Source organism: Nansenia antarctica, assembly GCF_963989245.1.
Source record: "Nansenia antarctica genome assembly, chromosome: 8".
NCBI classification, from domain to species: Eukaryota; Metazoa; Chordata; class Actinopteri; order Argentiniformes; family Microstomatidae; genus Nansenia; species Nansenia antarctica.
In genome coordinates, this window is record NC_137678.1 from 15794734 (window position 1) to 15820077 (window position 25344).

The following is a 25344-nucleotide window of genomic DNA, read 5'->3' on the forward strand; positions in this document are numbered from 1 at the left end:
AGGCATAGAATGTTTTTTTTCGACCTATCTGTTCCTAAACTCCTTCCCATTCTGTGCAGTCTTGAGGAGATGGAGGACATATCTGACTGTGGCAGTGACTTTGAGGTCGAGCTGAAAGCCATGAAGCGGAAAAAACAGACCACTGCACTTGGACCTCAGGTCAGGCCAGCAGACACACACACACATTAGTCAAGTCAACTAATCACATATAGGTTCAACTGTTGTTCCCTCAGATATCTTACTAATAAACGTTGTCTATAGCAAAACAGCATTCAGTTCAAGTAGTTAATTTTCTAAATGCTGCACCTTAATAGATTTTTTTAATTGAAAGTGTGAATGAGAATATTTATTTTGATTGACTTTTCAGTAAATTATACATTTTTAATAGTAGATTGCAGCTGGTTGCAGCAGTATTGACAGACTTTTTTTTATTTAAGAAAGAAAGGCAGTTTCAGTGATAGAAGGAAAAATCTACTTCTATTACCATCTTCTAAACCTAGACCTTTTATTTTTTAATTATATAGACACTGGAGAAACAGAGAAACAGTACAGGGGGGGGCAATAGAAGTTAGAAGGCTGTAACATTCTTACTCCAGGTTTGTGGCGGAGTGACGGTCCCTCTCCCCCCGCCTCCTCCCGCTCCGCCTGCTGTTTCTCCAGCAGGAGAGAGAAGCTCCTCTGGTCCCGTGTGCTGGGGTCCTTGGAGTAGTCCTTCCCCTCGAAGTAGTACATGTGGTCTGGAGCATGACAAAGCAAGAATGAGCGCAATGCTATGTAGCATGTTGCTGTGGACTTGGTCAATGGTAAATGGGCTGCACTTATATAGCGCCTTTATCCAAAGCGCTTTACAACGGCCTCTCATTCACCCATTCACACACACATTCACACACCAATGGCGGCAAGCTACCATGCCACAGCCGCCCCATCAGGACTTCCTCTTGTTAGCTCATACTCACTCTGTCCATTGGTTTCCAGGTCCTCCTCCTCTTCCTCTCTGGGCAGGGCATGTTCTTCGTCTTCCTCAGTCACCCACTCTCCGCCACGGGACTGACCCAGGATCAGCCCCAGGTCCACGTGTTGGACAGAACTCTCCTCTGATGACAGTAACTTATCCACCCCGAACTTTAGGATCTCACTCAACTGTGACAACAAATGAGAGAGTATAAGAAAGAAACACAAGAGAGAGAGAGAGAGAGAGAGAGAGAGAGAGAGAGAGAGAGAGAGAGAGAGAGAGAGAGAGAGAGAGAGAGAGAGAGAGAGAGAGAGAGAGAGTGAGTTTCAATAGCATAGGAGGAAGGAGAGAGTAACACCTGGACACAGAAACTGAGATAGAGTAGTGGGAGAGAGGGATGGTAGGAAGGTCTGTTAATGGGGTGCACACTTAATATCAATCAGTCATCGCTCGAATGCCACAGCCTATTTGAGTATTGTTGCTGACCATGTGCCTGTGTCTGAAACATTTGCAGGAATTTCATGACGCAATCATGTTATCATGGACCAGAATCTCAAAGGAATGCTTCCAACATCTTGTGGGATCAATGCCACAAAGAATTTAGGCTGTTTTGAGAGCAAAGGGAGGCAACCAACTGTCTCACTATCTCCTTCAGAACAACCTCCCTGACCCTCACCAATCCGGCTTTAAGGCTCGGCACTCCACTGAGACTGCTCTCCTTGCTGTCACAGAGTCTCTCCACTCTGCTCAAGCTTCCTTCCTCTCCTCTGTTCTCATTCTCCTAGACCTGTCTGCTGCCTTCCACACAGTAAACCACCCAATCCTTCTCTCCATCCTCTCTGATCTGGGCATCTCTGGCTCTGCACTCTCCTGGCTTGCATCCTACCTGGCTGATCGCTCTTATCAGGTGACATGGAGAGGAGGATCGCTTTCTTCTCCACAAGCCCTCACCACTGGGGTCCCCCAGGGCTCTGTCCTAGGGCCCTTACTGTTCTCCCTCTCTACCAAATCTCTTGGCTCTGTAATCTCCTCACATGGTTTCTCCTACCACTGCTAAGCTAAGCAGACGACACGCCACTCTTCCTCTCTTTTCCCTCCTCTTACTCACAGGTGACAACAGGTATATCTGCGTGTCTTGCAGACATCTCTTCTTGGATGTCAGCCCACCATCTCAAGCTCAACCGGAACAAGACTGAGCTACTCTTCCTCCCTGGGAAAGGCAGCCCTGTCCAAGACTTCACTACCATCCATTTCATAAAATAATAGAAAAAACATGGTTGTGCTTTGTTCTACCATCGGGTGGAGGTATCTCAACTTTTGGAAACTCTAGTTCCTCTACTACATAGAAGATGGCTGCTGTTGCCAGGGTTGCTGTTGCCAGGGTTGCTGTTGCTAGGGTTCTTCACCTGGAGTCCTGCAGTAGCAGACTGGGCCTGCTCCAGCAGAGAGAAGCGCCCCTCCTCGATCACAGTGTTGGTGAGGCGCAGCTTGGACACGGCACGGAAATATACAATCTCCTCCACGGTGTCCCTCCCCAGGAGGCGTATCACCTTCACAGCGCTGCGACCAGCCCAGAGGAGAAAGAACTATGAGAAAAGGGGTGCTTAGGTGGCGTAGTGGACTAAGTGTTGACCACATAACCGCAGGGTTCCCGGTTCGATTCCGGCCGCGGACATATCCTGCATGTCATCCCTTCTCTCTCTCACCCATCCTTCCTGTCATATCTCTACTGTCTCTATCACAATAAAAATAAAAATAAAAATGAGTGGGACTGCCCCACTCAGAAAAAAATTACTTAGAAAAGAAAAAAAGAAAAAAAAATATGAGAAAAGATCAGGCCGCTCGTTTATATGTAAATAACTGGAACATTCACAGCACAATACACCAGACATTGCAGCATACAAGCAGAAGACTATTGACTTTGACCTTCTTTGACCCCATCCTATTTACCTTGTCTGACCAATCCGATGACAACGAGCAGCCGCCTGCAAGTCATTCTGGGGGTTGAAGTCACACATAAATATCACAGTGTCAGCAGCTGTCAGGTTCATCCCCACTCCTCCTACACAAGAGACATCTGGGTTAGTCAAGCTGCCGTTTGTACAGCTTCTAAACGTCGTACACGTTTTTGCACAGGGCAATCCCCTCTGGACTGTTCTAGAATGAGTCATAGTGCAACCCCTGCTATACAAACTATAAAAAAGAAAAGACCTTCATCGTTCTCTTGCAATGTACTGAAAACAAGACCTGCTGCAAGAGACAAGAGAGATATAACATCATAAACAGCATCTCCCTTTGCTGCAATGAGTCCTGCAACAACGTGTGTTGATGTATTTGGTACACTTTCGTACACAATTGACTTCAATTCACTTGCATGCAAACCTCCAGTAGGTGTATAGGTCTCCATAGGGAGCAGATATGGGGTGATGTGGGGGTCACACTGCATGCTATGGGGAAGTCAAGTCTTTCATATTCTGTATAAAAAACACTTTGAGAAATGTCAGGTCTTGTTCGGAGCAAAACATCCTCCCACCAGTCTTATCTTCTTGTGGTCAGGGGCCTCTTTCGCTTGTTCAGTTGAGTTTGAGACAGTTTGAGCTGTCAACAGATGCAGAGATACTGCTGAGGTGGCTGTGTGCTGGAAAGGTACAGAGAGACCAACTGTCTTAATACGTAGGTGCACCTTTTTACTTCTGCATTTGAAGTTTTGTATCATTAACCTTTTCTTTTATTTCTGCACTTTCGCCTCACGTTTGGATTTGGCCGACTATTTGATAGCGAGCGGGTCATTCTCCTCCATTGATGTAGCCTTTGAAACCAAAATGGGATTGGTGTTTGTTCTTTTGGGGAGTAATTAAATGGTAAATGGTAAATGGACTGCACTTATATAGCGCCTTTTTTGCTGCTCTAAAGCTGCTCCAAAGTGCTTTACAACGGCCTCTCATTCACCCATTCACACACCAATGGCGGCAAGCTGCCATGCAAGGCGCTGGCCCGCTCACTGGGAGCAATTCTGGGGTTCAGTGTCTTGCCCAAGGACACTTCGACATGTGGCCAGCCGGGGCTCGAACCGCCGATCTGCCAACCTTGTGATCATTAGGCGGCGACTCTACCTCCTGACTCTACTCCTGACTCTACCTCCTGACTCTACTCCTGACTCTACCTCCTGACTCTACCTCCTGACTCTACCTCCTGACTCTACCTCCTGACTCTACCTCCTGACTCTACTCCTGACTCTACCTCCTGACTCTACCTCCTGACTCTACCTCCTGACTCTACTCCTGACTCTACCTCCTGACTCTACCTCCTGACTCTACTCCTGACTCTACCTCCTGACTACTCCTGACTCTACCTCCTGACTCTACTCCTGACTCTACCTCCTGACTCTACTCCTGACTCTACCTCCTGACTCTACTCCTGACTCTACTCCTGACTCTACCTCCTGACTCTACTCCTGACTCTACCTCCTGACTCTACCTCCTGACTCTACTCCTGACTCTACTCCTGACTCTACTCCTGACTCTACTCCTGACTCTACCTCCTGCGCCACAGCCGCCCCGCAAAAAGTAACTGGGAGAGAGAGAGCCCACCTGCTCTGGTGCTGAGAAGAAAAACAAACACGTCCTGGCTGCTGAAGTTCTTGATGGCCAGGTTTGGCTCCTCCCCCCTGACTGAGCCATCTAGACGCTCGTAGCTGTATCCTGCAAGGAAGGCAGGAGTCCAAACAACACTAGTTTGAGCCTGTGAATCTCCATTAAAAAAAGCACAAGTCAGCACAAGCCAGCTACAGATGAATACATTCATGGAAGCATACTAACTAAGTGTAATAACACTAATAGCATTTCGTTGTCTGGTACGGTACTTGTACTCTGCAATGACAATAATAAAGTTGAATGTAATTTAATCTGATTAATTTACACACCACACCACCATGCTGTCTAAGTTTCAAATAAAATATTGTAATGATGGGGGGAGAAATAACAAGTTGGTATTGAGATAGCTGTCGCCATCCAATGAAGTGTGATTCAAGGTGTGGTATGGTATGGTATAGTATGGTATGGTATGGAATGGTATGGCTCCTGGACGGTTCAAACTGATGAGAATTGAAAGATGATGAGAGATGGTTTGGAGAGGAAGCAGATGCTAGACCACAGTAGACTGTGACCAATGCTATTGAATTTGAGGCAGGTTGGCAAGTTTTTAAAAAAACTTTCTCCGTTATCAATCTAAAGCGCTTAGCAGCAAGTTACACACAAGTCAGAGCAGAAGGGGTCTCAATCATAACATGCCCAAAGACTAGACACAAAAAACCCAAAACATTTTAGTCTAGCCGTAGTCAGCGACGAAAACTTGACTCAAATGTTTTGGAGTTTTTGTGGACTGACACTGCACTGGAATGTTTTCAGTTTTCATCAAGTGGAACTGGACTGGAACTAAGAAGAATGGAGGTGACTTGGTGTGACTAGAACTGGTGTGCATCTTCATCTAAACACCAAAGACTAAGTGACTAAAAAGCCTGACAAAATTAACACTGTACTGTAGTCTACCTCTGTACTCCATGTAATCCTGTAGGATGTCCAGCACTCTGGTCATCTGTGAGAACAGCAAAATCCGATGGCCCCTTCACACAAACATGGAGAGCAAGACACACAGAGATGTAAGGTGTAGTGGTGGTCTACTCTAGTGGATAGTGAGTTGGACTTGTGATCGGAAGGTTGTGAGTTCAAATCCCACCTGAAAACCACACCACTACTAGTGTGCCCTTGAGTACGGCACTTAGCCCTCAGTTACTCCAGGGGGAATGTCCCTGTAATTCGTAATTGTAAATCGCTTTGGATTACCGTAAAAGCGTCTGCTAAATGGCAAAATGGTGTGGGGGGTATCTTGGTTGCTTTGTGGCTGTACAGTTTGGTCAGTGAAGGCAGAGGGACTAACCCTTCATGCATGTATTTCAACATGCTGTCCAGAAGACACAGCTTTCCACTGGCCTCGATGAGATGCTCCCCCATTTCAAACGGCTCTGGTTCCACTCCTGAGCAGGAGTGGTGGTTCATGTTTGCATACCACACAGATACTAAACAAAGCCCAGCAGTCATTTGTATCGTCCCACAGTAAATGGTAAATGGTTAAAATGGACTGCACTTATATAGCGCCTTTTTTGCTGCTCCAAAGTGCTTTACAACGGCCTCTCATTCACCCATTCACACACACATTCACACACCAATGGCGGCAAGCTGCCATGCAAGGCGCTGGCCCGCTCACTGGGAGCAATTTTGGGGTTCAGTGTCTTGCCCAAGGACACTTCGACATGTGGCCAGCCGGGGCTCGAACCGCTGATCTGCCAACCTTGCAGTGCTGACTGCACATAAGGACTCACCATGAAACAGGTAGGGGTGATCGACACACTTCCTCAGCTGCATCAGTATGTTCAGCAGCCTGGTCTTGTTGCCTTGTTCATTCTCAAAGGCGTCTGAAAGCAACACAGAGGCCAGTTTGCTACAGTTGCATTCCTTGTGAGTGAAAAGGGTTTCCTTGAGTGAACAATGGTATTTCCTGACATAACCTAAAAAGGTTTCAACATAAAGCAGCAATGGAAACAACCAAATAGGTTGAGACTAAATTGTTCATAATTAAGTCTCAAATAAGTATAACTCACAGGGTTCCCACACCTTCTGAAACATCAAATTCAAGCACCTTTCAAGGACTTTCAAGACTCAATTCCCTCAAATTCAAGGACCCAACACGGCATAGTTTGAGACAGATCTAGATGAGAATTTATATAATAGGAACTATCCACTCACAGACAACAATTAAAAAGAGAGGCTTGAATGTGTGAACACTAGATGGTCTCTTGTCATCTCTACCACAGCACAGCAAAACAATATATTGTGAAATATGTGTAAAGTTAAGCAATACAGAAACGTATTTACTAGTTGACGAGCTAAGTAAAAAAAAGTTGAACATATATATTATACTTTTTTTAGAAAGAGGGGGGGGGGGAGAATTCAAGCACTTTCAATGACCCATGTCTATTTTCAAAAACTTTTAAGACCTTGATTATTTTTTTCTCAAATTCACAAACTTTCAAGGATTTCAAGGACCCGTGGGAACCCTGAACTCAGCATCATCAGTACATAAAGTCCACTGCAGCAGTCTCACCCAGGTCCTTCATCAGGATGGCCTTGTAGTATCTCTTCTGCAGGGCTGACATCCCGTGGTACATCACCAACTCGGTTTTCTTCGGCAGGTCGGCCGCCACTTCTGCTTTGACCCTCCGGAGCAGGAAGGGCTGGAGGACACACTGGAGCTCTGAGGCTGAGGGCGTTGGAACAGACAGGAAGTCCTGACGTTAGAATTATAAGGTTCTATCTCAGTTTTTGGTCAAAATTGAGTTTTTTACATAATCTGATCCATTAGGTGTTTATTAATGCCTGTGTGGTGTTATTTTTAAAAAGTTGACATTTTTTAGCTAGTAATTAATAAAATACAAAGGTTCCATCTCACAAAACATAATGGAATGTAAAAACTTTGACGCTCAATATCTCTGAACTGCCCTAAACGGAGATAGAACCTTATCATTCTAAACGGAGATAGAACCTTATCATTCTAAGCTCACGAAGTGACACAGAATCCGATATGTGTACTTGTATGAATTCCATATCGTACACATTGTATATCACAACCAAATGAAGATGCTCAACAGATACAACAAAATATTGTGTCATATATACTGTAAGTATTGTATATAAAGACACATTTGGGGGTATTGCAAATACAGAGCAGGTTGATTCCTAGGTAGTGCCGTACCCAGAGCAGGTTGGTTCTGCACATGTGAGTAAGTGCTGACGAAGTCGTCTACTTCTTCTGGTGGAAAGAGGCTGGGCTGGATGAAGGTCAGGAGGGAGTAGACCTCCTGCAGGTTGTTCTGGATGGGGGTCCCAGTGAGCAGCACTCTGAACCCCACTGAGAACTGCAAGGTGAGGGAGGATTGTCACGGCAAGGCAGACCATGGCAAATGCTGAGAAAGAGGGTTAGACTCAATTCGGTTGTTAAGTCTGACGTCACTTCTTTGTGACGTTTAGCAATTTCCGGGTCCAAATAAAAAACTCCCCAGTGTACTAAAGCACCAGAGTACCAGTGTACTAAAGCACCAGAGTACCAGTGTACTAAAGCACCAGTGTACTAAAGCACCAGAGTACCAGTGTACTAAAGCACCAGAGTACCAGTGTACTAAAGCACCAGAGTACCAGTGTACTAAAGCACCAGAGTACCAGTGTACTAAAGTGGTAGAATGACAGTTCAATCGTTTTTTAGGCTCGGATCTATTCATACAACAAGGGACACAGCACTTTCCCGTTTTTCCCATATTGTCAGCGTCTTTGAGCCTCGGAAAAGCGCTATACAAATATAATGAATTATTAGCGTTACTGCGGCATTTCGAAGAGAGCGCCTCAGCCAACGTTGGACCCGGAAACACGTCACGACTTAACAACCGAATAGCAGCGGGGGGCTGGTGGAGGGAGAGATTGGCATGGAATGGAATGAGGGATGGTCTCAAACACATGATGTTTTCGTATATATTGGTATCTGTTACTACTAAAAATGAAGAAGAGTTCTTGAGCAAATTTAAGACTTGTTTATTCAAAAAAGCAGGTTACACAGCATGGCCCCTCAATGGAGCTGATGGTCCGAATCGGTCACAGGATATTAAGTCAAAAATATGGATGTGAAGAAAAAGAGGCAGAGCCCATCTGTGTAGAGGATTTTATACCCTGTCACTGCCACTGTCGCTGAGCCAATCAAAACAGAGTCCACGTCATTTTAATTTGGTTGAATACAAAGTATACCAGTGAGATCATAGTAGGTGAGGTCATTCTCTGTCCTGCAAATAGGATGTTATTGTCTTATTATAATGCAATTCACCCTATGGTCTAATACAATTCCAATGCAATTTATGTTATGGGCGTCTTGCTGGCTCGGGCCCTAATGCAATTATATCTTCCCATGATGACATTCCTATGGGCGTCTTGCTGGCTCGGGCCCTAATGCAATTATATCTTCCCATGATGACATTCCATCCTCTGCACATGCATGTCAAAAGGCCATTGTGTGTATTAGAGGGCCATGGCTATGGTTACAGAGCATGAAAATACACTACACAGCCCCCCTCGGAACACGCAGAGTGTGTTCCGAAACTAAACGACAGACAGAAAAACTACATCAACCCATCAACTACATCAACACATCAACACATCAACACATCAACACATCACTCAGTTCATCATGCATAATACAAAAACTGAGATACAGAAATTTCCAACGACCGATGTTTCCCTCGTCCGAAGCGGCAGGGTCAGAGGTTGCTAGCACATGGCCCCAGTTGGAGAACAGCCTTTACCGCTGTCTCAGATTGATAACACTTTCATAGTCAGGAGCTTCCATTGTCGCGTAACCATTACATCACTTCACAACCGACATCAATCACATGATATAGAAAGAAACAAACAGGAACCGAAGCAAACAATCACAAAACATCACTTAATAAACAAATCATCAAAAGAGGAAACAAAATCAGAAAGCAAAGCAGAATCCAGCTTTTGCTCATCAGCTATGTCGGCCATCATTAAAGCATTAACCGGAACATCAGAAATACACTTTCCAAAACATTTGATTAAAATACCAAGTAACATAATACAGATGATAATGACAACAAGAATAATAGCGACGGACCTGATCATATTACCAATACCTGAAAAAGCAGAATCAAAGAAATCCAATGTATTCCAACCGTGTTCTTTACGTAAATCCTCTATACCCTTCTTGTTAGATTCATGGAAATCATACAGAGCGTTACCAGAATCCGAAATATAACTGCAACATTCACCGCCTATCAAAGCACAAGTACCACCCTGACTGGCCAAAATAATGTCCAAAGCCATTCTATTTTGGAGAGCTACATTCTTAGTTTCAGTCAATTCAGTAGCCAGGGCAGATACTACAGCATCCGAAGCATTAATGTGTTTTTCAAGAACGGATGATAGGGCACTTAATTCAGTCTGAGAGTTGTAGACACCATAACTTGGGAATATTAGGCCAAAAAACTTCTGAGCGGTAGATAACGCCCTACGACTACGATGGGTTGCTTGTTTGTGAAGTACAGACATCTCTTCCCGAGTAACTTTCCTAATCAAAGGTATCAGATGAGCTAAATAACAAAGACCCTCACTCAAAGCAGGAAGCTTAGAGAATGCATTATTATCACACACAAGAAACACACCCTCCGGGAGTTGAAGCTCCGTACCAGGATACACGAAAATGACACCACCTATACAAGACGCGGCCCCTAGCTGACGAAGCGCGCTGCCCTTGAGCCGAGATTGTATGTCAATACAGGTTGTAATATTTACGAGAGGCATGACCTTAAGCTGCGTGGTGCCTTTCTGCCGTCTGGTAGTATTGGTATCATGTAATTTCATTTGAGGCACCATAGCACAATCAACAACTTTACATTTCAATCCAGAAATAACAACTGAACCTCTCCACCGTGTAGAAGTCACACTCCCAGAACATAACAGATGAGGACTCAATGCAGTACCATTCAATTGAACGAACATAGCTTGGATAATATATATCTTCTTCGGACCTGTTGGTTGTGACAAATGTGTAAGCCTATCAATAATAACCTTCCCCACACCGCTAGGCCTATGGTGTTCGTTAACTGCTGCTGTCAGACGTTCCAACACACCAATATCCACACCTGCATAGGAAGAATTTAAAGGAACCAGAATCGTGCTGGGCTGACAAGAAGAGCTCTGGTTCTTGCCCTGTAAAACAAATTGGGCTAAACCCTGCCAATTATAATGAAACCATTCTGCTTTAGTTAACGGTATGGGGAAAAACATAGGAGCAGATGTACTTACAGGGACCTGTTGACAAATCCAGCAATCAGAATAATTCATTTTTGAAGCAAAATCTTTCATGATACTAGTGGCAGAATTAGGGTGGGACCGTGTCCCCAGGTGATTAGAATCATACAACAAATAATCGTCAGTAGCGACTACAATCACCTTCGTAGAAGCCTTCACAGCAACATTTTCAACCTTTCCTGGTAACTCAACGTGAACATATTCATGCACAAATTTCTCACAGTCCAACCTATAGTAGTGTGGATAGTCAGGAGTGTTCCTACAAACTTTGTCCTTGAAATTGTTGGATTTACTAGACACCTGTTCACCGATATTACGTCTAGCACACCAATACGAGTTCAACACCTTGTCAACATTAGTTAATGTCACACGAGTTTCTTGCGTGTTGCTTGAGTGTTGATTAAGTGTAACATATTTAGCATCCAGTAAATACCACTCGTCCGCTTCGGCGGTATAGATCAAACAATCATCAACAGTACAACGTGAAAGTGGGCAAACAAAAGCTCTACCTGCTGTGATCATTCTTCTCTGACGTCCAGGCATAACAGTGTGTGAGTGAAGTGTAACATTGTCCAAGGAAGTCAATGGGGTAGGAACACTAAGGGGTATATTAGTCTCTGAAACGGCATGGCTTGAGTTTCCTCCTAATTGGCCTCGGTGTATCACGGGATCTGTCTGGTTGGGGTGTATCACTGACAGGTCTGTGTCTCTCAATGGTACCTTGGTCCGGGCAGCCGCCCGGGTTGCTGACATCTCCGTCTGGAGCATTGTCAGGGTCGGAAGGGGTGACAACAGGGGCAACACCAGGCTTGGTAGAACCCCCAAGAGGGGTGTCGCAGTCACTGGATCCTTCACGATCTCCCTTGGCCCACTCGTCTCTGGGCTGGACAGGGTCTGGGACGAGGCCCCCGGCATCATCTGCATCACGGCGCAGATACTCACCAACATCTTCGTCAGCCTGGATGTCCAAGCTGTGGACTTCCTCGTCCCCAGGGGTCTCCTCACCATCCTGCTGAGGCTCTCCCTCATCGTCCTCATTGGGTGCCTTGATGCAGTGATGAACGTGATACCAGGTGGGGGACCCCTTGATTTGGATGGCAGTCCCAGTGCACCGAACGACCTCGTATGGTCCGTCGAGCCTCATGCCACTTCCGTCTGTAGACCTTCACGTATACTTTGTCACCCGGTTGCAACGCGTCCTTCCTCTCCTGTGCGTTCACCTCCTCTTCACGTTCCTGTTTGTGGAGCACATAAGAAGAGATACTCTTTTGCCGGTTAGTCATGTACTGTACATAGGCTTTCATGTCACTCTCCAAGAGAGCCAAACTTGGCCCTTTCCCACTGGTTCGTGCACAGGGAGCTGTCATTATTCTCCCCATAGCCAGTTCATGGGGAGTCAAGTGCAGCCCTCGAATCTCACTGGAACGACAGGCCATCAATGCAAGAGGGAGTCCTTCCACCCAATTAAGACCTGTATGCTGACAGACCTTAGAAAGACGGTTCTTAAGGACCCCGTTCATCCTCTCTACCATCCCCTGGCTTTGAGGTGAGTAAATACACCCAAATCTCTGCTTGATTCCCAACTTTTGTAGTATAAGCTTTACCGTCTTATCCACAAATTCCTTACCATTGTCTGACGCTATCCTATCTGGAATTCCAAACCTAGGTATGAATTCCCTGCATAGGAACTTTGCTACAGACTGAGCATCCTTTTTTCGAGTGGGGCATGCTTCTACCCATCTGCTGAACCTGTCCACTACAACTAACATGTACCTGTATCCTGCAACAGGACGAATCATGTCCACATAGTCAATCACCAAGTGTTTCATTGGCCCGTTTGGGGTAGGGATATGCCCAGTTCCCACTGGTATTCCAGGTCTGATATTGTTTTTCAAACAGACCACACATTGACCAAGGATATGGTCTATTTGTTCCAATAAATATGGAGCCCAAAAACCATATTCCTTGGTGATCTTGCGTCTTACCTCCCCCCTGGCCACATGTGCTAATCCATGGGCTTCCTGTATCAGCATGCCTAATAAATCTGGGGGTGCCACAACCAGTCCCTCATGATTTCTCCATAGACCTGTGTCATCCTGACTAGCCCCCCTTGTTAACCATAGGTTTTTGTCTAGCGCATTTGCCCCACTCTGTAACATCAACAAATCCTCAAGCGTGACCATGCCCTGTAACTGTGCTTCATGTGTGACCAGCAGAACTTTACCTGCTTTGTCTGCTCCTGTAATGGCTTTGGCTGCATCATCTGCAGCCCTGTTACCTTGTGTGACATGTGATGAGTCAGATCTGTGTGCGGCACACTTCACTATGGCTAATTCCCTTGGTTTCATCATGGCTTGTAACAGCTTCATGATTTGAGCGTGGTGCTGAATAGGCGAACCATCAGTTTTCTTAAAACCCCGTCCCTTCCATACAGCTCCATGTAGATGACACACATTATGGGCGTAGGCAGAGTCGGTGTACACTGTCACTCTTCGTCCGGTTCCCAAGTTGCATGCTTCTGTGAGGGCAATCAACTCAGCCAATTGAGCTGAACAAGGCTGAGGAACAGCCTCGGCTTGTTCCACAATGAACCCTGAATTTTGGGATCGGACTATGGCATACCCAGCACGTAAACTTTCTCCTACCCGGTAACAAGATCCATCAGTCCAATACTCAACGTCAGCTTCCTTTAAAGGCAAAGCTAGTAGATCTGCTCTAAGCTTAGAGTACCTCATAGCTTCCTTCACACAATCGTGTGGTTCCCCATCTTCTGGGGTTGGCAAGGTCTCTGCTGGGTTAAGTGTGTTACATCTTAGTAATGTTACATCTTCCCTTTCCAACATCCTGTAATAATTCCTAATCCTAGGCATCGTCAAAGTATACTTGCCTTGATTCAAAAGATTCCTTAGACTGTGGTGGCAGAGAATGGTAATTGGGTACCCCATTGTTAAGGTTGTTGCCTTCTCGTACATAAGATATGCCCCGGCCATTGCTCTGTAGCATGGCGCGAAACCCATTTCTACCTCTGAATATGCGACAGAGTAATAGGCTATGGGCTGTGGACTAGGTCCAATGCCTGTTGGTTGCGTAAGAACAGCGCAGGCATACTTCCCTTTGGCTGAAGAAGAAACATACAATCCAAATTCTTTGGAATAATCTGGAAGCGCTAAAGCTGGCGCTTCTTGCAATTTGTGTTTAATTGTCTCAAACGCCAAATCAGCTTCCCTTGTCCAAGTAATGCAACATTGGAGTTTATCACTACCTGTTTCCTTAATCATCCCCCTCAATGGAGCGACCAGTCTAGTGTAATCCTCCACCCATGCTGAACTATACCCAGTAATGCCCAAAAACATCATCATTTCCCTAACCGTTCGTGGTTTTGGAGCCTTCTGAATAGCTTCCAAGTGTTCATTAGTGACACTGCGATGTCCCTGTGTAATAGATTGTCCTAAGTAAGTTACCTTTTCCTGGCAATACTGTAGCTTCTTTTTAGACACCTTGTGTCCCTTCTCCGCCAAAACCTTTAACAGTTTAACGGAATCCCTGTGACATGTTTCTTCATCTGGGGCACAAAGGAGTATGTCATCCATGTACTGAATGGCAGTACTACTTATCGTCTGCCCTAACCCGTCTAAGTCCTCCTTCAAGACCTGATTAAAGACATGAGGACTGTGTTTGTACCCTTGTGGCATTCTGGTATATTGATAATGTTGACCTTTGTAGGTAAACCCAAATAACCCTTGACTTTCTACACTAAGAGGTATAGAAAAGAAAGCCCCGCATAAATCAATCACTGTAAATACTTTGGCTGTAGATGGAATCTGAGTCAACAGCACATGAGGATCAGGAACTTCAGCTGGATAGCTGACAACTACCTCATTCACAGCCCGTAGGTCATGTACCAGACGATATGAACCATCAGGTTTCGTTACTGGCAGAAGAGGTGTGTTACTTAACGGATATTGAGTTATCTTCAAGACTCCTGCCTCTAACAATCCTTTGATCTGTGGCTCAATTCCATCAATTGCTTCCTGCTTCAATGGGTATTGGTTTTTCCAAGGGGGTTTTGCACCCGGTATGAGTTCAACTCTCAATGGACGAGCTGATTTCACAAATCCAATGTCTGTACTGTTCTTTGCCCACAGGTCTGCTGGCACATTCTGTATCATTTCTTCTCTGAGGTCTTTTTCAGGTTGTACAGGAAGGATTAGCTGGTTCATTAGCTTCACAGTCTGCGGATGTCCTATTCCTTGAGCAGAGATCATCAGTTTTGTGAACTGTCCATCAATGCTCCTCCAGATAGCAGGGTTTTCTTTTGTCGTTACAAATCTGGCTTTTTCTGAGTCTGCCATCATTGCCCCTAAATGCTTCTGTTTATAGTGTTCAGATATCATAAGTGTCACATGAGGGATGCTACCCTCAATCTTATGCTCCTGATCTAGATAAGTGTCACTGTTTATCTTCATAGCCACTCCCTGAGGGCCTAGGATTATACAACTTGTACTAAGCTGTACCTGTTTTGGCTGATGGTTCAGCCACTCATCTGGGTTTGCATCTGCAACTTCTCTAAAATACTGGAGTGTACAATGCAATGGATCAGTAGGCCTTCTGGCCTCTGACATGTGTGCCAGGATATAATTGTCCCACATCCTTGCTGGTTCCATTAGGTCTGGGCTAAGCCCTCCCACCCAATACACCATAGATGCGTTGTTGTCCATCATGACAGACAGCTGTCTGTTCTCTTGTGGCACTGTCACCCGACAGCCGTCAGGTGTGCATTTCACTGTACAGTTCAATTGGCATAGTGCATCTCTCCCTAGTAGCCCTATTGGCGTGTGTTCTGATACAAGTATTGACAGATCTGCTCTCTGTCCTTTGTACTCTAAGCTTACAAGCTCAGTAGTAGGGATCAGCTGTTTAATTCCCTCGAATCCGATTGTCTTCACATATTTCCCAGACATAGGAAGGTGCGTGGCATCTTCAGGCTTCAGACAGGTGTAGGCTGCTCCACTGTCCACCATCAATTCTAATGGACGTTGGTTGACCGACACCCATATGGTAGGTTCATCTTCAGGCCTGTTCGTCACCACCAGCTGGCACCCCCCTCTCGGATCTTCTGGGCACCCCTATAGCCCAGCTGGTGGGCCTCCGTAGGGGTTCACCACTCCTGGAGCCGGTGTAGCAGGGGGCCTATATCTTCCTTTTTGTTTCCCCCCTGCGCCCCCCTGGTTCTTCTTCCAGCAGGTACGGGCTAAGTGTCCATCCTGGCCGCATTGGAAACATGGTCCTAACATCTTCTTCCCGGCTGCGGTCCATCCCTCTTGTGGTGGTCCTTGGCCAGGCTGGTTGTATGGCTGGTACGGAACCACTTGCACCCCTGGTGGCCCCTGTGGGTATGGATACCCCCCTTGTGGCCCCTGTGGGTATGACTGGGGAGGGACAGTTTGCAGTTGCTGTGGTTGAGATGGGACCTGTAGGGCTATGGTCTGCACTCTCTCTCTGGTTTTCTTGCCTTCAGTCAATTGTACTTGAGTTAGTTTTCTGAGTGAGTCTTCGTCTTGTGCCTTCTGTATCTGAATCTTCTTTCTAAATAATTCTACTTGGTGTGCTACGTTGTCTATATAAACAGCCTTGTTCATGTGTCGTAGCCCCACCACTTCTGCTAACTTGTTCTTAACTGGGGTAGGGAGACCTTGTTGAATCTTTTCCCTGATTATGGCTTTTTCTAACGGGTTATCTTCGGCATCCTTCCCTGTCACACTTCTCCATTGAGAGTGCACACGGGCTACAAAACCCCTGGGATTCTCATCTTCTCCCAGTGGCATCACAATGATATTGTCTGGGTGAATGTGAGTAGGGTATGTCTCTCTGATTGCCTTCCACAGCCTGCCTCTGTTTGCTGCGAAGAGCTCTGGGTCATAAACTGATGTACCGATATATTTATGAAGTCCTGCCTTCGTCAATATTTCCTGCATGGTGTCCAATCCTGTAATAAAGGCTAAGAGTCTTTTCAGGTCTCCCATCGCGGCCTGCGTCCCTGTCAGTCTCACGTCCATCTCGTTAGTCCAAGGGTGACCCCCATCTTCTAGGACTGGGAGTTTTTCGATCACTTCAGACAGATCTGTATGACCCCAAGGACGATATTCTATCTTGTTATCTCGAAACAGCACCGGGAAGATCCCCTGAATTTCCTCTTCCTCCGATGCCTTCCCTCTTGGTCTAAGGCCATAATTGCTTACTAGTGGCTTCGTTCTTTCGTCCCGCCTTGGTGTCGCTGTAGACCTTGGGAGGTTCGGCTGGGATGTATGTGATGGCACTTGACGATACTCTCTTGAGAGGTTCGGCTGGGATGTATGAAATGATGTCACTTGAGCTATCTGTTCTTCCAGTTCCTCTATCTGTCGTATACAACTTTCCTCCTCTCTTAGGCTTCTCTGGAGTTTTCTTGCCCTCTTTCTTAACTCCTCCTTATCCTTTTTCACCCTTTCTTCCTCCTCTTCCTCCGACATCCTCTTCTTTTGCTTTAAGCTCTCTTTCTTCTTCTCTATCTTCAGAGACTCCTGCTCATCTTCAGAACCACTTTCTTCTTTTCCCTTTTTATAGCGTCTTGTCCTTCCCTGTTTTTCGGCCCTGGCTATTAGTTTTCTGATCTGAGCACTGTAACCTCCCTGTGCATTGCTGTCAGCACCGGAACATTCGCCTTCACCTCCACTGCCATCTTCACTGTCATCTGTCTTGTTCTCTGGTTCGAAATCCACGGTCACTTTCGCTCTTCCCCGCTCTAGTACATTATCACCCTCATCTTTGATAGTGAAGGCTCCGTTCGTACTTAGGACGGGGACCTGAGGGTAGATCCGCTGAGAATTGTCCTCCAGTATCTTGGCATAGGGAGGAGGACTGGAGATTGGAGCTGTGTGTGAGAATGGAATGTTCACTTTCTCTTCCATTGCTTTGGCCAATTCATCTCTTTTTTCTGGATCCATGTGAGCTGTTTTCTCATTCCAAGCTAATGCTACTTTCTGCCCCTCTACCTTGAAGAGGTCTAAAATAGCTAACTCTAACCTGCGTTTCTCTGATCTAATCTTTCCTTTTTGATGCGCCTTATGTGCATTGATAAGTATCTCCAATGTTGCAATTAATTGTAAGTCAAAGGTGCCCTCTTCTGGCCATGGTTGTTCAATGTCTGCCCAACGAATATTCCATTTCGTTGACATTTTGCTAATCTCCTTAACAAGAGGATTCATTTTTTCCACTATAGCCACAGGGGATGAATTTTGCTAATATTCCCTTATCTGTATTAACAGCCCTCACAATTTTACTGGGTTTGGCTCCCATGTCTGAAATATTTATACTGCTTAATATGCTGAAAATATGCTATAAGGTGTACTTTTCTTACAACCCACCTTCTGTTGCCGTATCTGCTAAACAGATGCTAGTCCAACTTTTAACTGCGTCAACTGTCTACACAGAACATTACAATTCAGAACAACGGATTGTTTCAGTGGTATTGTGTATTATTGACTTAAATGTAATCTATGTGTGTGTGTGTTTTAATTTAAATTTAATTAAAATTTTAATTCAATTTTATTTAAATTATTTAAATAATCATAACTAATTAATCACTAACAATCAATTATCACTATTAATTAATATTAATTAATTATTAATAATCATAACTAAATAATCATTCAATTCAAATTTAAATTCAATTTAATTTCAATTCAATTCAATCCAAATTTAGTTTAGTTTTAATCTAAATGTTTTTCCCTTATTGTGTATGAATGTGTATCACTTAATTGCTCAGTCAATACTAATTATAGTTCAGGTCAACTTTAATTATTAAACTACAAAGGCTGTTCAACACAATTTATCAAATTACAAAGGCAGGTCACGCTCTAAGTCTTTCTGATCCACAAACCCTTGATTGATCAATCCTCAGATAGAAACTGTTCTGCTATTCTTTAATCAAAAACTGTGAAAAAGAACTTAACTTGAAATAAAAAGATGTAAAACACGAATAATGACAACAACCTGTAAAGAAATCGATTTATTTTGGAAGGAATAAAATGATTAATTATTAATTACAATCTGTAAAGAAATCGACTTGTTATTTGAAAGGAATGCATAATTAATTAGACTTAGTCATTGACACTTCATTGATGTAACCCTGTGAAAGAAAACGTTATCATCGGACTATTACAATCTGTCCACTAGATGGCAGCAAGTTCCTTCCATAGATCTGATAGGCTCAGATGGAATCTGATTCTGTAAGCAACCGAAAATGTCTTATCGATTGCTTCAGACCACCCTGCCGTGATCTTCAAGTCGCAACCTATTATTTTTTTTTTTTTTTTTCCACAATCCATAAACAACCCAACCGTCAAGCGAAAAGAATGAACGATTAGTTAGAATTATTCATTATATAATCATATACATTGATTTAAAACCTGTGGAGTAATGGTTTTCATTAGACAGTTGAATTATCCATAGACCGTAAAAAACAATAGGCTGTGAAAGTAATAGGTTGTCAAGGGGCTAACTCCAATTAATCAGCTCCTCCGTGCAAGATGCAGTCTATGAATGCCTTGAACCATCTAAAATATCCCGCTGATCAATTCACTCCATCTCCAACTTTAAGTAAAATGGAGGAAAAAAAGAATCCGTCTCCAGTCTCTGCTGGGCTACGCCCCTCTCCGCGCATGTGCCCGCTTTTCACCAGACTTGCGAATGAAAACTCAACAAATATCCCCAAACTACTTTAAAATACCCCAACGATCAACCCACTTTATCTCTATACCACTACAGTCTATGTGAAATGGATTTTAACTTTATCTTTTATGCAACAATCAAATTCAGGTTCCCTTTGTAGTAGAAAGGATTTTCAACTCCGTGTGTGCATATGTGCTTTTGCAGCCTTTTTTTTTTTCTGAAATGAGACACACAGAAAGGGAGGGGATGGGCTCTACCCCACGGTTTTTCCTTGAAAAACCACGGTCTTCACAAACAGAGCACATTCACGACTCCGCAATATCAAGATTATCTTTCAATGCAGTTAAACGTATTATTTCACTTTAATATTCTCTAATGCCTTTTTTTTTTTTTTTTTTTTTTTCCACAGCCTCTGTCTCAAAGAGGGACTTGAGCGCCTGCAGGCATAAGGCTCGGACGGCACTTAATGCAATTAGCTCCGCTCACTGCTCACACAATGGTCCTTTTGTCTTCTCAAACAGGAATTCTCATTCCTTATACATACAATAACACAATTATCAGACTCTCTTCTGATTTATCACAAGATATCAGCCCACTGTGAGAACGTCTTCCACGCAGTATTCTACTGACAGCGCATTCGCAAAACGCGCACTGAAGCAATTCATCCTTTGCTCCACAACACACACGATACTTCTAAAATATCGTACAATTACACATTTATGTACAACTACAGATTTCTAAATCCGGCTCTTTAAATTCAATCCAATTGTAATTATCTTATATTTCTAACAGATACTCAACACAAATCTAAATTCTTTTGTTTAGAGCTTAAGACCATTTAATTACATCAAAGCTGGAAGTCTGACAGAGAGAGAGAGGGAGAGGAGGAGGAGGGGCAGAAGTCATTGGGTTACAGGCACAGAGGGAGAGACAGAGAAAGAGAGCAGAGAAAGGGGGAGCAGAGAAAGGGGGGGAATTGGCTACTTACCTCCAGGCGCTGAGAGAAGTTGAAGAGATGCAAAAATTGACGGTCACTATAATTACTTATAAGCTATTAATTTACTCCTGGCTGGCTCGCCATTATTTCGTATATATTGGTATCTGTTACTACTAAAAATGAAGAAGAGTTCTTGAGCAAATTTAAGACTTGTTTATTCAAAAAAGCAGGTTACACAGCATGGCCCCTCAATGGAGCTGATGGTCCGAATCGGTCACAGGATATTAAGTCAAAAATATGGATGTGAAGAAAAAGAGGCAGAGCCCATCTGTGTAGAGGATTTTATACCCTGTCACTGCCACTGTCGCTGAGCCAATCAAAACAGAGTCCACGTCATTTTAATTTGGTTGAATACAAAGTATACCAGTGAGATCATAGTAGGTGAGGTCATTCTCTGTCCTGCAAATAGGATGTTATTGTCTTATTATAATGCAATTCACCCTATGGTCTAATACAATTCCAATGCAATTTATGTTATGGGCGTCTTGCTGGCTCGGGCCCTAATGCAATTATATCTTCCCATGATGACATTCCTATGGGCGTCTTGCTGGCTCGGGCCCTAATGCAATTATATCTTCCCATGATGACATTCCATCCTCTGCACATGCATGTCAAAAGGCCATTGTGTGTATTAGAGGGCCATGGCTATGGTTACAGAGCATGAAAATACACTACAATGTCAACCTCCACCAGCCTCTCCTGGTCAGCAGGTAACTTACCTCTGTCAGGGCTTTGTGCAACAAGGAGTTCTGGTTCTTCAGCCTGTGAGCCTCGTCCACCACTAGAACCTTCCACTTCCACCTGTAGACAAGATCATGTTGTTGTATACGGCCTGTGGTGTATAGTGTTGGATTTTTTAATTTGCTAAGCATTCTGGGTGTTAGCTATGAAGAAGTGTCAAGCGCACCTCCTTCTCAGGAACGAAGCGTCGTTGAGACAGAGCTGAGGAGAAAGAGAGAGAGAGAGAGAGAGAGAGAAAGAGAGTGAGAGAGCGTTTTGAGTGAGAGTCAAATTGGACACATCCAAAATCCAGATAAGACTTGAGTTGAATTAATGGAGAAATTCATATGAAGGTCAAAGGTGAATATATAGACAGTTGAAGGTCGTATATAGACAGTTCGTGAGCTTAGAATGATATGGTTCTATCTCCGTTTAGGGTAGTTCAGCGATATTGAGCGTCAAAGTTTTTACATTCCATTATGTTTTGTGAGATGGAACCTTTGTATTTTATTAATTACTAACTAAAAAATGTCAAAAAAAATTAATAACACCACACAGGCATTAATAAACACCTAATGGATCAGATTATGTAAAAAAAACTAAATTTTGACCAAAAATGGAGATAGAACCTTATAATTCTAACATCACGATATATAGACAGTTGCCACATTGCCACACAGGATCACCTCGTACGTGGTGAGCAGAACATTGAAGTGCAGGTTGTCCATCTCTCTCTGCAGCTCCGCCCTCTTCTCTTTGCTCCCAGTGTAACACAGCACAGTCAGACCCGGGGAGAAGCTGGGGGGGCAACAGTCTGTCAGAGCACATTCATACGACAGGCCAGGAGACCAAGCTCTTACTGCGCAAACACAGCACTAGGACATTCATGCTTGGTTCACATAACAACACATGAATACTAAATGCCTGAGTCAACCTGTAAACATTTTTTACATGTTTGGCATTTAGCAGACGCCTTATTCTAAAGCGACTTACAATCAATACATTTGACTAAGCAAGTGAATCATCAATCCACCAGTCGTAGCAGGAAGAGTAATCCAGCTCAGGCCCGGGGCCATTGATAGAAGGAAAACCTTCTTCTCAACCTGTTTTTTTTGTTTTTTAAAATATATTTAGACACTGGAGAAACAGAGAAACAGTACAAGGGGGGCAATAGACGTTTTTAGGGACACAGTAGAGGGGAAAGCGGGTGTCTTCAGGAGACGCAGTGCTGGGGGGCAGTAGATGTCTCAGGAGGAGCATGACTTGTCCAGTAGATGTCTCAGGAGGAACATGACTTGTAGACTCAATGTGGACAAGGCTCCCACCCAGTGGCTGGTAGGAGCTATGTTAAGTGAATGATTGTCTGGGACTAAGATATGAAGTGTTTTGATCTTCTCACCGTTCCATCTCCTGCCTCCAGTTCTCCATGACAGAGAGTGGACTCAGCACTAGGAACGGTCCCTCGTCTCCTAAGGCCCCTCTCGTGTACACCAGCAGAGAGATGGTCTGAAGGCAGCAAACACAGACAAACACATCTTCAGGGCTCTCAAGTCTCACGCATTGGGCATGAGACAAGGTGTGGCCCAATGCGTGAGACTTGAGAGCCCTGCGTCTTGAAAAACATACACATATATACACAAACATACAAACATATAGTAGCAACCAACATCTTGTTGAATGTTGAATGACAGAACTAAGCAAACGATACATGCACATCGTTCCACCTATGTAAAGAGATGGACAGGGGGAACAAAGGTAACATTGTAGCATACCTGACATGTCTTGCCCAAGCCCATCTCATCTCCCAAGATACACCCCTCCTGATTCTTGAGACATTGAGTCAGCCACTGTACTCCGTCCAACTGGTAGGGTCTGAACCGTATCCCTGAGGAGACACACCAATGTTGAGCACAAGACAAGTATAAATAAAAGCTAATGAATTATGCTAGTAGTAGTTGGGTTGGCTGCACGTTTTGGCTGTTCCACTTGCAGCCGTCATTCATTGCCACGATCATGACGTGCAAATCCTGTATAATCAGGAGATCAGGTCGTCATTTACTTGACAGATTCTTAACAGGTAACAGTTCATTCATGTTATTTCGGTATAGTTTGCTTGCATGATTATGTCTTTTCGCATGTTTCGTAGGGCAACATAATATGGCAACATTATATTCTGAAATCTGGAATCATTTTCATTTCAGTTCAGTCATAATAGTTCAGCCACGAACTTTGTAAACCCCACTTCTGCAATTCACTCTCAGACAGATTTGTCTTCACTTTCCCTGGCACTTTGTTTTTTATTTTCTGTAGGAAGCTTGTCATGTTTTCCGTAGATGATAAAAAAGCATTTCTAGTGATAGATTTGAAGTGAGGCTCAAAAGCTTAAATCAGAATCTATAAGTATAATCAACACACCTAGATTCTTAGCTTCATGTTTGCAGTTTGAAAGCAAGGTTCCCATGATATTCGACACATTTTGTCTTTTGGTGGTTTTTGGTATAGGCTACCGGGGTTGTGCATTAGGTCCAATTGTATTCTTATTACGTCCAGATTGATTGACAGCTATCGGAGCCAATCAGCCCCCAGCTCAGGTGAATGACTGTTAATAGCAGCGCCTTGTCAACGGGGTTTCCTCGCCATCACAGCACGGGTAGTTGGGGGTAGTGATAGTGATTCATCCAGCAGAAGGCAGCAGCATCAGAGTACGGTACCTTATATTTCTTAAGTGAAGAAAAACCTCCAAAACGACCCTGTGAAAAAGCAGTGAAAGTTTTCAAAACAAAACAAAGAGGTTTGGTGTTCTGTTTCATGTGTAAAGGAGTATGATGTTATGCAACGAAATTAGAGTGTAACCATGAGAAAACTGTGTTGGTCTCGACTCTCCCGTTCCTCCGTCGAGGCCATGTGCTGCTAACACGACCTGGGTCACTGCGGTTGGCTATGTTCGTAGCTAGGCTAAGTGACCTAGATATCCATTCAGATAACATGAACATAGCCACAGACATGTTCAGCTATTAATGTTGGGGGGTGTAAACGTGGTCGCGTCTGTCTGTCTGTGATTAATGCAGTTTGAAATACAGCTCGTCGCCTAGGCAATGAAGCTAGCTAGCCTCGAGATGACCTTTCTAGAATATACAGTACAGGCCAAACGTTTGGACACACCTTCTCATTCAATGCGTTTCCTTTATTTTCATGACTATTTACAATGTAGATTCTCACTGAAGGCATCAAAACTATGAATGAACACATGTGGAATGATGTACTTAACAAAAAAGTGTGAAATAACTCTAAATATGTCTTATATTTTAGATTCCTCAAAGTAGCCACCCTTTGCTTTTTTGTTGTTAATTTAAAAAAAAATGTTTTGTTAATAAAATATAGAATAATAATATTATATATATATATAATAACATATTATTATTAACACATTATATTTAATATTATTATTATATATATATTTTTTAAAAAAGCAAAGGGTGGCTACTTTGAGGAATCTAAAATATAAGACATATTTAGAGTTATTTCGCACTTTATTGTTAAATACATAATTCCTATGTGTTCATTCATAGTTTTGATGCCTTCAGTGAGAATAAAGGAAACGCATTGAATGAGAAGGTGTGTCCAAACTTTTGGCCTGTACTGTAAATAGATATATATTTCATATATCATTCATCATATCGATGAAATCAACTATCTAGGCAAGGGGTCGGCCATAGACGGCGACCCTGGAGCAATTAGGGGTTCGGTGCCTTGCTCAAAGACACGTGACTGACCGGGGTTCGAACCGCCGACCTCGCGATCATTAACCGCCGGCTCTACCTGCTGAGCCACTGCCGCCCCTAACACTAGCTTGACAATTGTGGAAGCCCGTTCACCTATTCAAAATAAATGCACAGGATATAACAGAAAAACATTTTTGTTTTTTCGTGAAATTTAATTGACGTCGGATGCCTTTTTGTTTGGATTTTCCCCAGTAAGTAACATTAACCATTTTCTTTTCAATTTTAACTTAACAGACATTGCATGTGAGAGCCATCTGG

At 43.8% G+C, this 25344-nt stretch overlaps 1 protein-coding gene across 1 annotated transcript; it reads right to left on the minus strand.

Annotated features, from left to right (window-relative positions):
• Nucleotides 1–24: 24 nt before the first annotated feature.
• On the minus strand, nt 25–23824 carry LOC308163920 (chromodomain-helicase-DNA-binding protein 1-like; the record flags this gene model as incomplete). The annotated part of the gene is made up of 17 exons (XM_080538094.1): nt 25–111; nt 592–737; nt 957–1140; nt 2359–2512; nt 2903–3014; nt 4543–4653; nt 5500–5573; nt 5888–5984; nt 6330–6422; nt 7112–7267; nt 7760–7922; nt 21304–21385; nt 21492–21526; nt 21991–22102; nt 22704–22810; nt 23077–23189; nt 23812–23824. 17 exons carry the CDS (start codon nt 23822–23824, stop codon nt 25–27), a joined length of 1839 nt encoding a protein of 612 aa, XP_080394220.1.
• Nucleotides 23825–25344: the final 1520 nt, after the last annotated feature.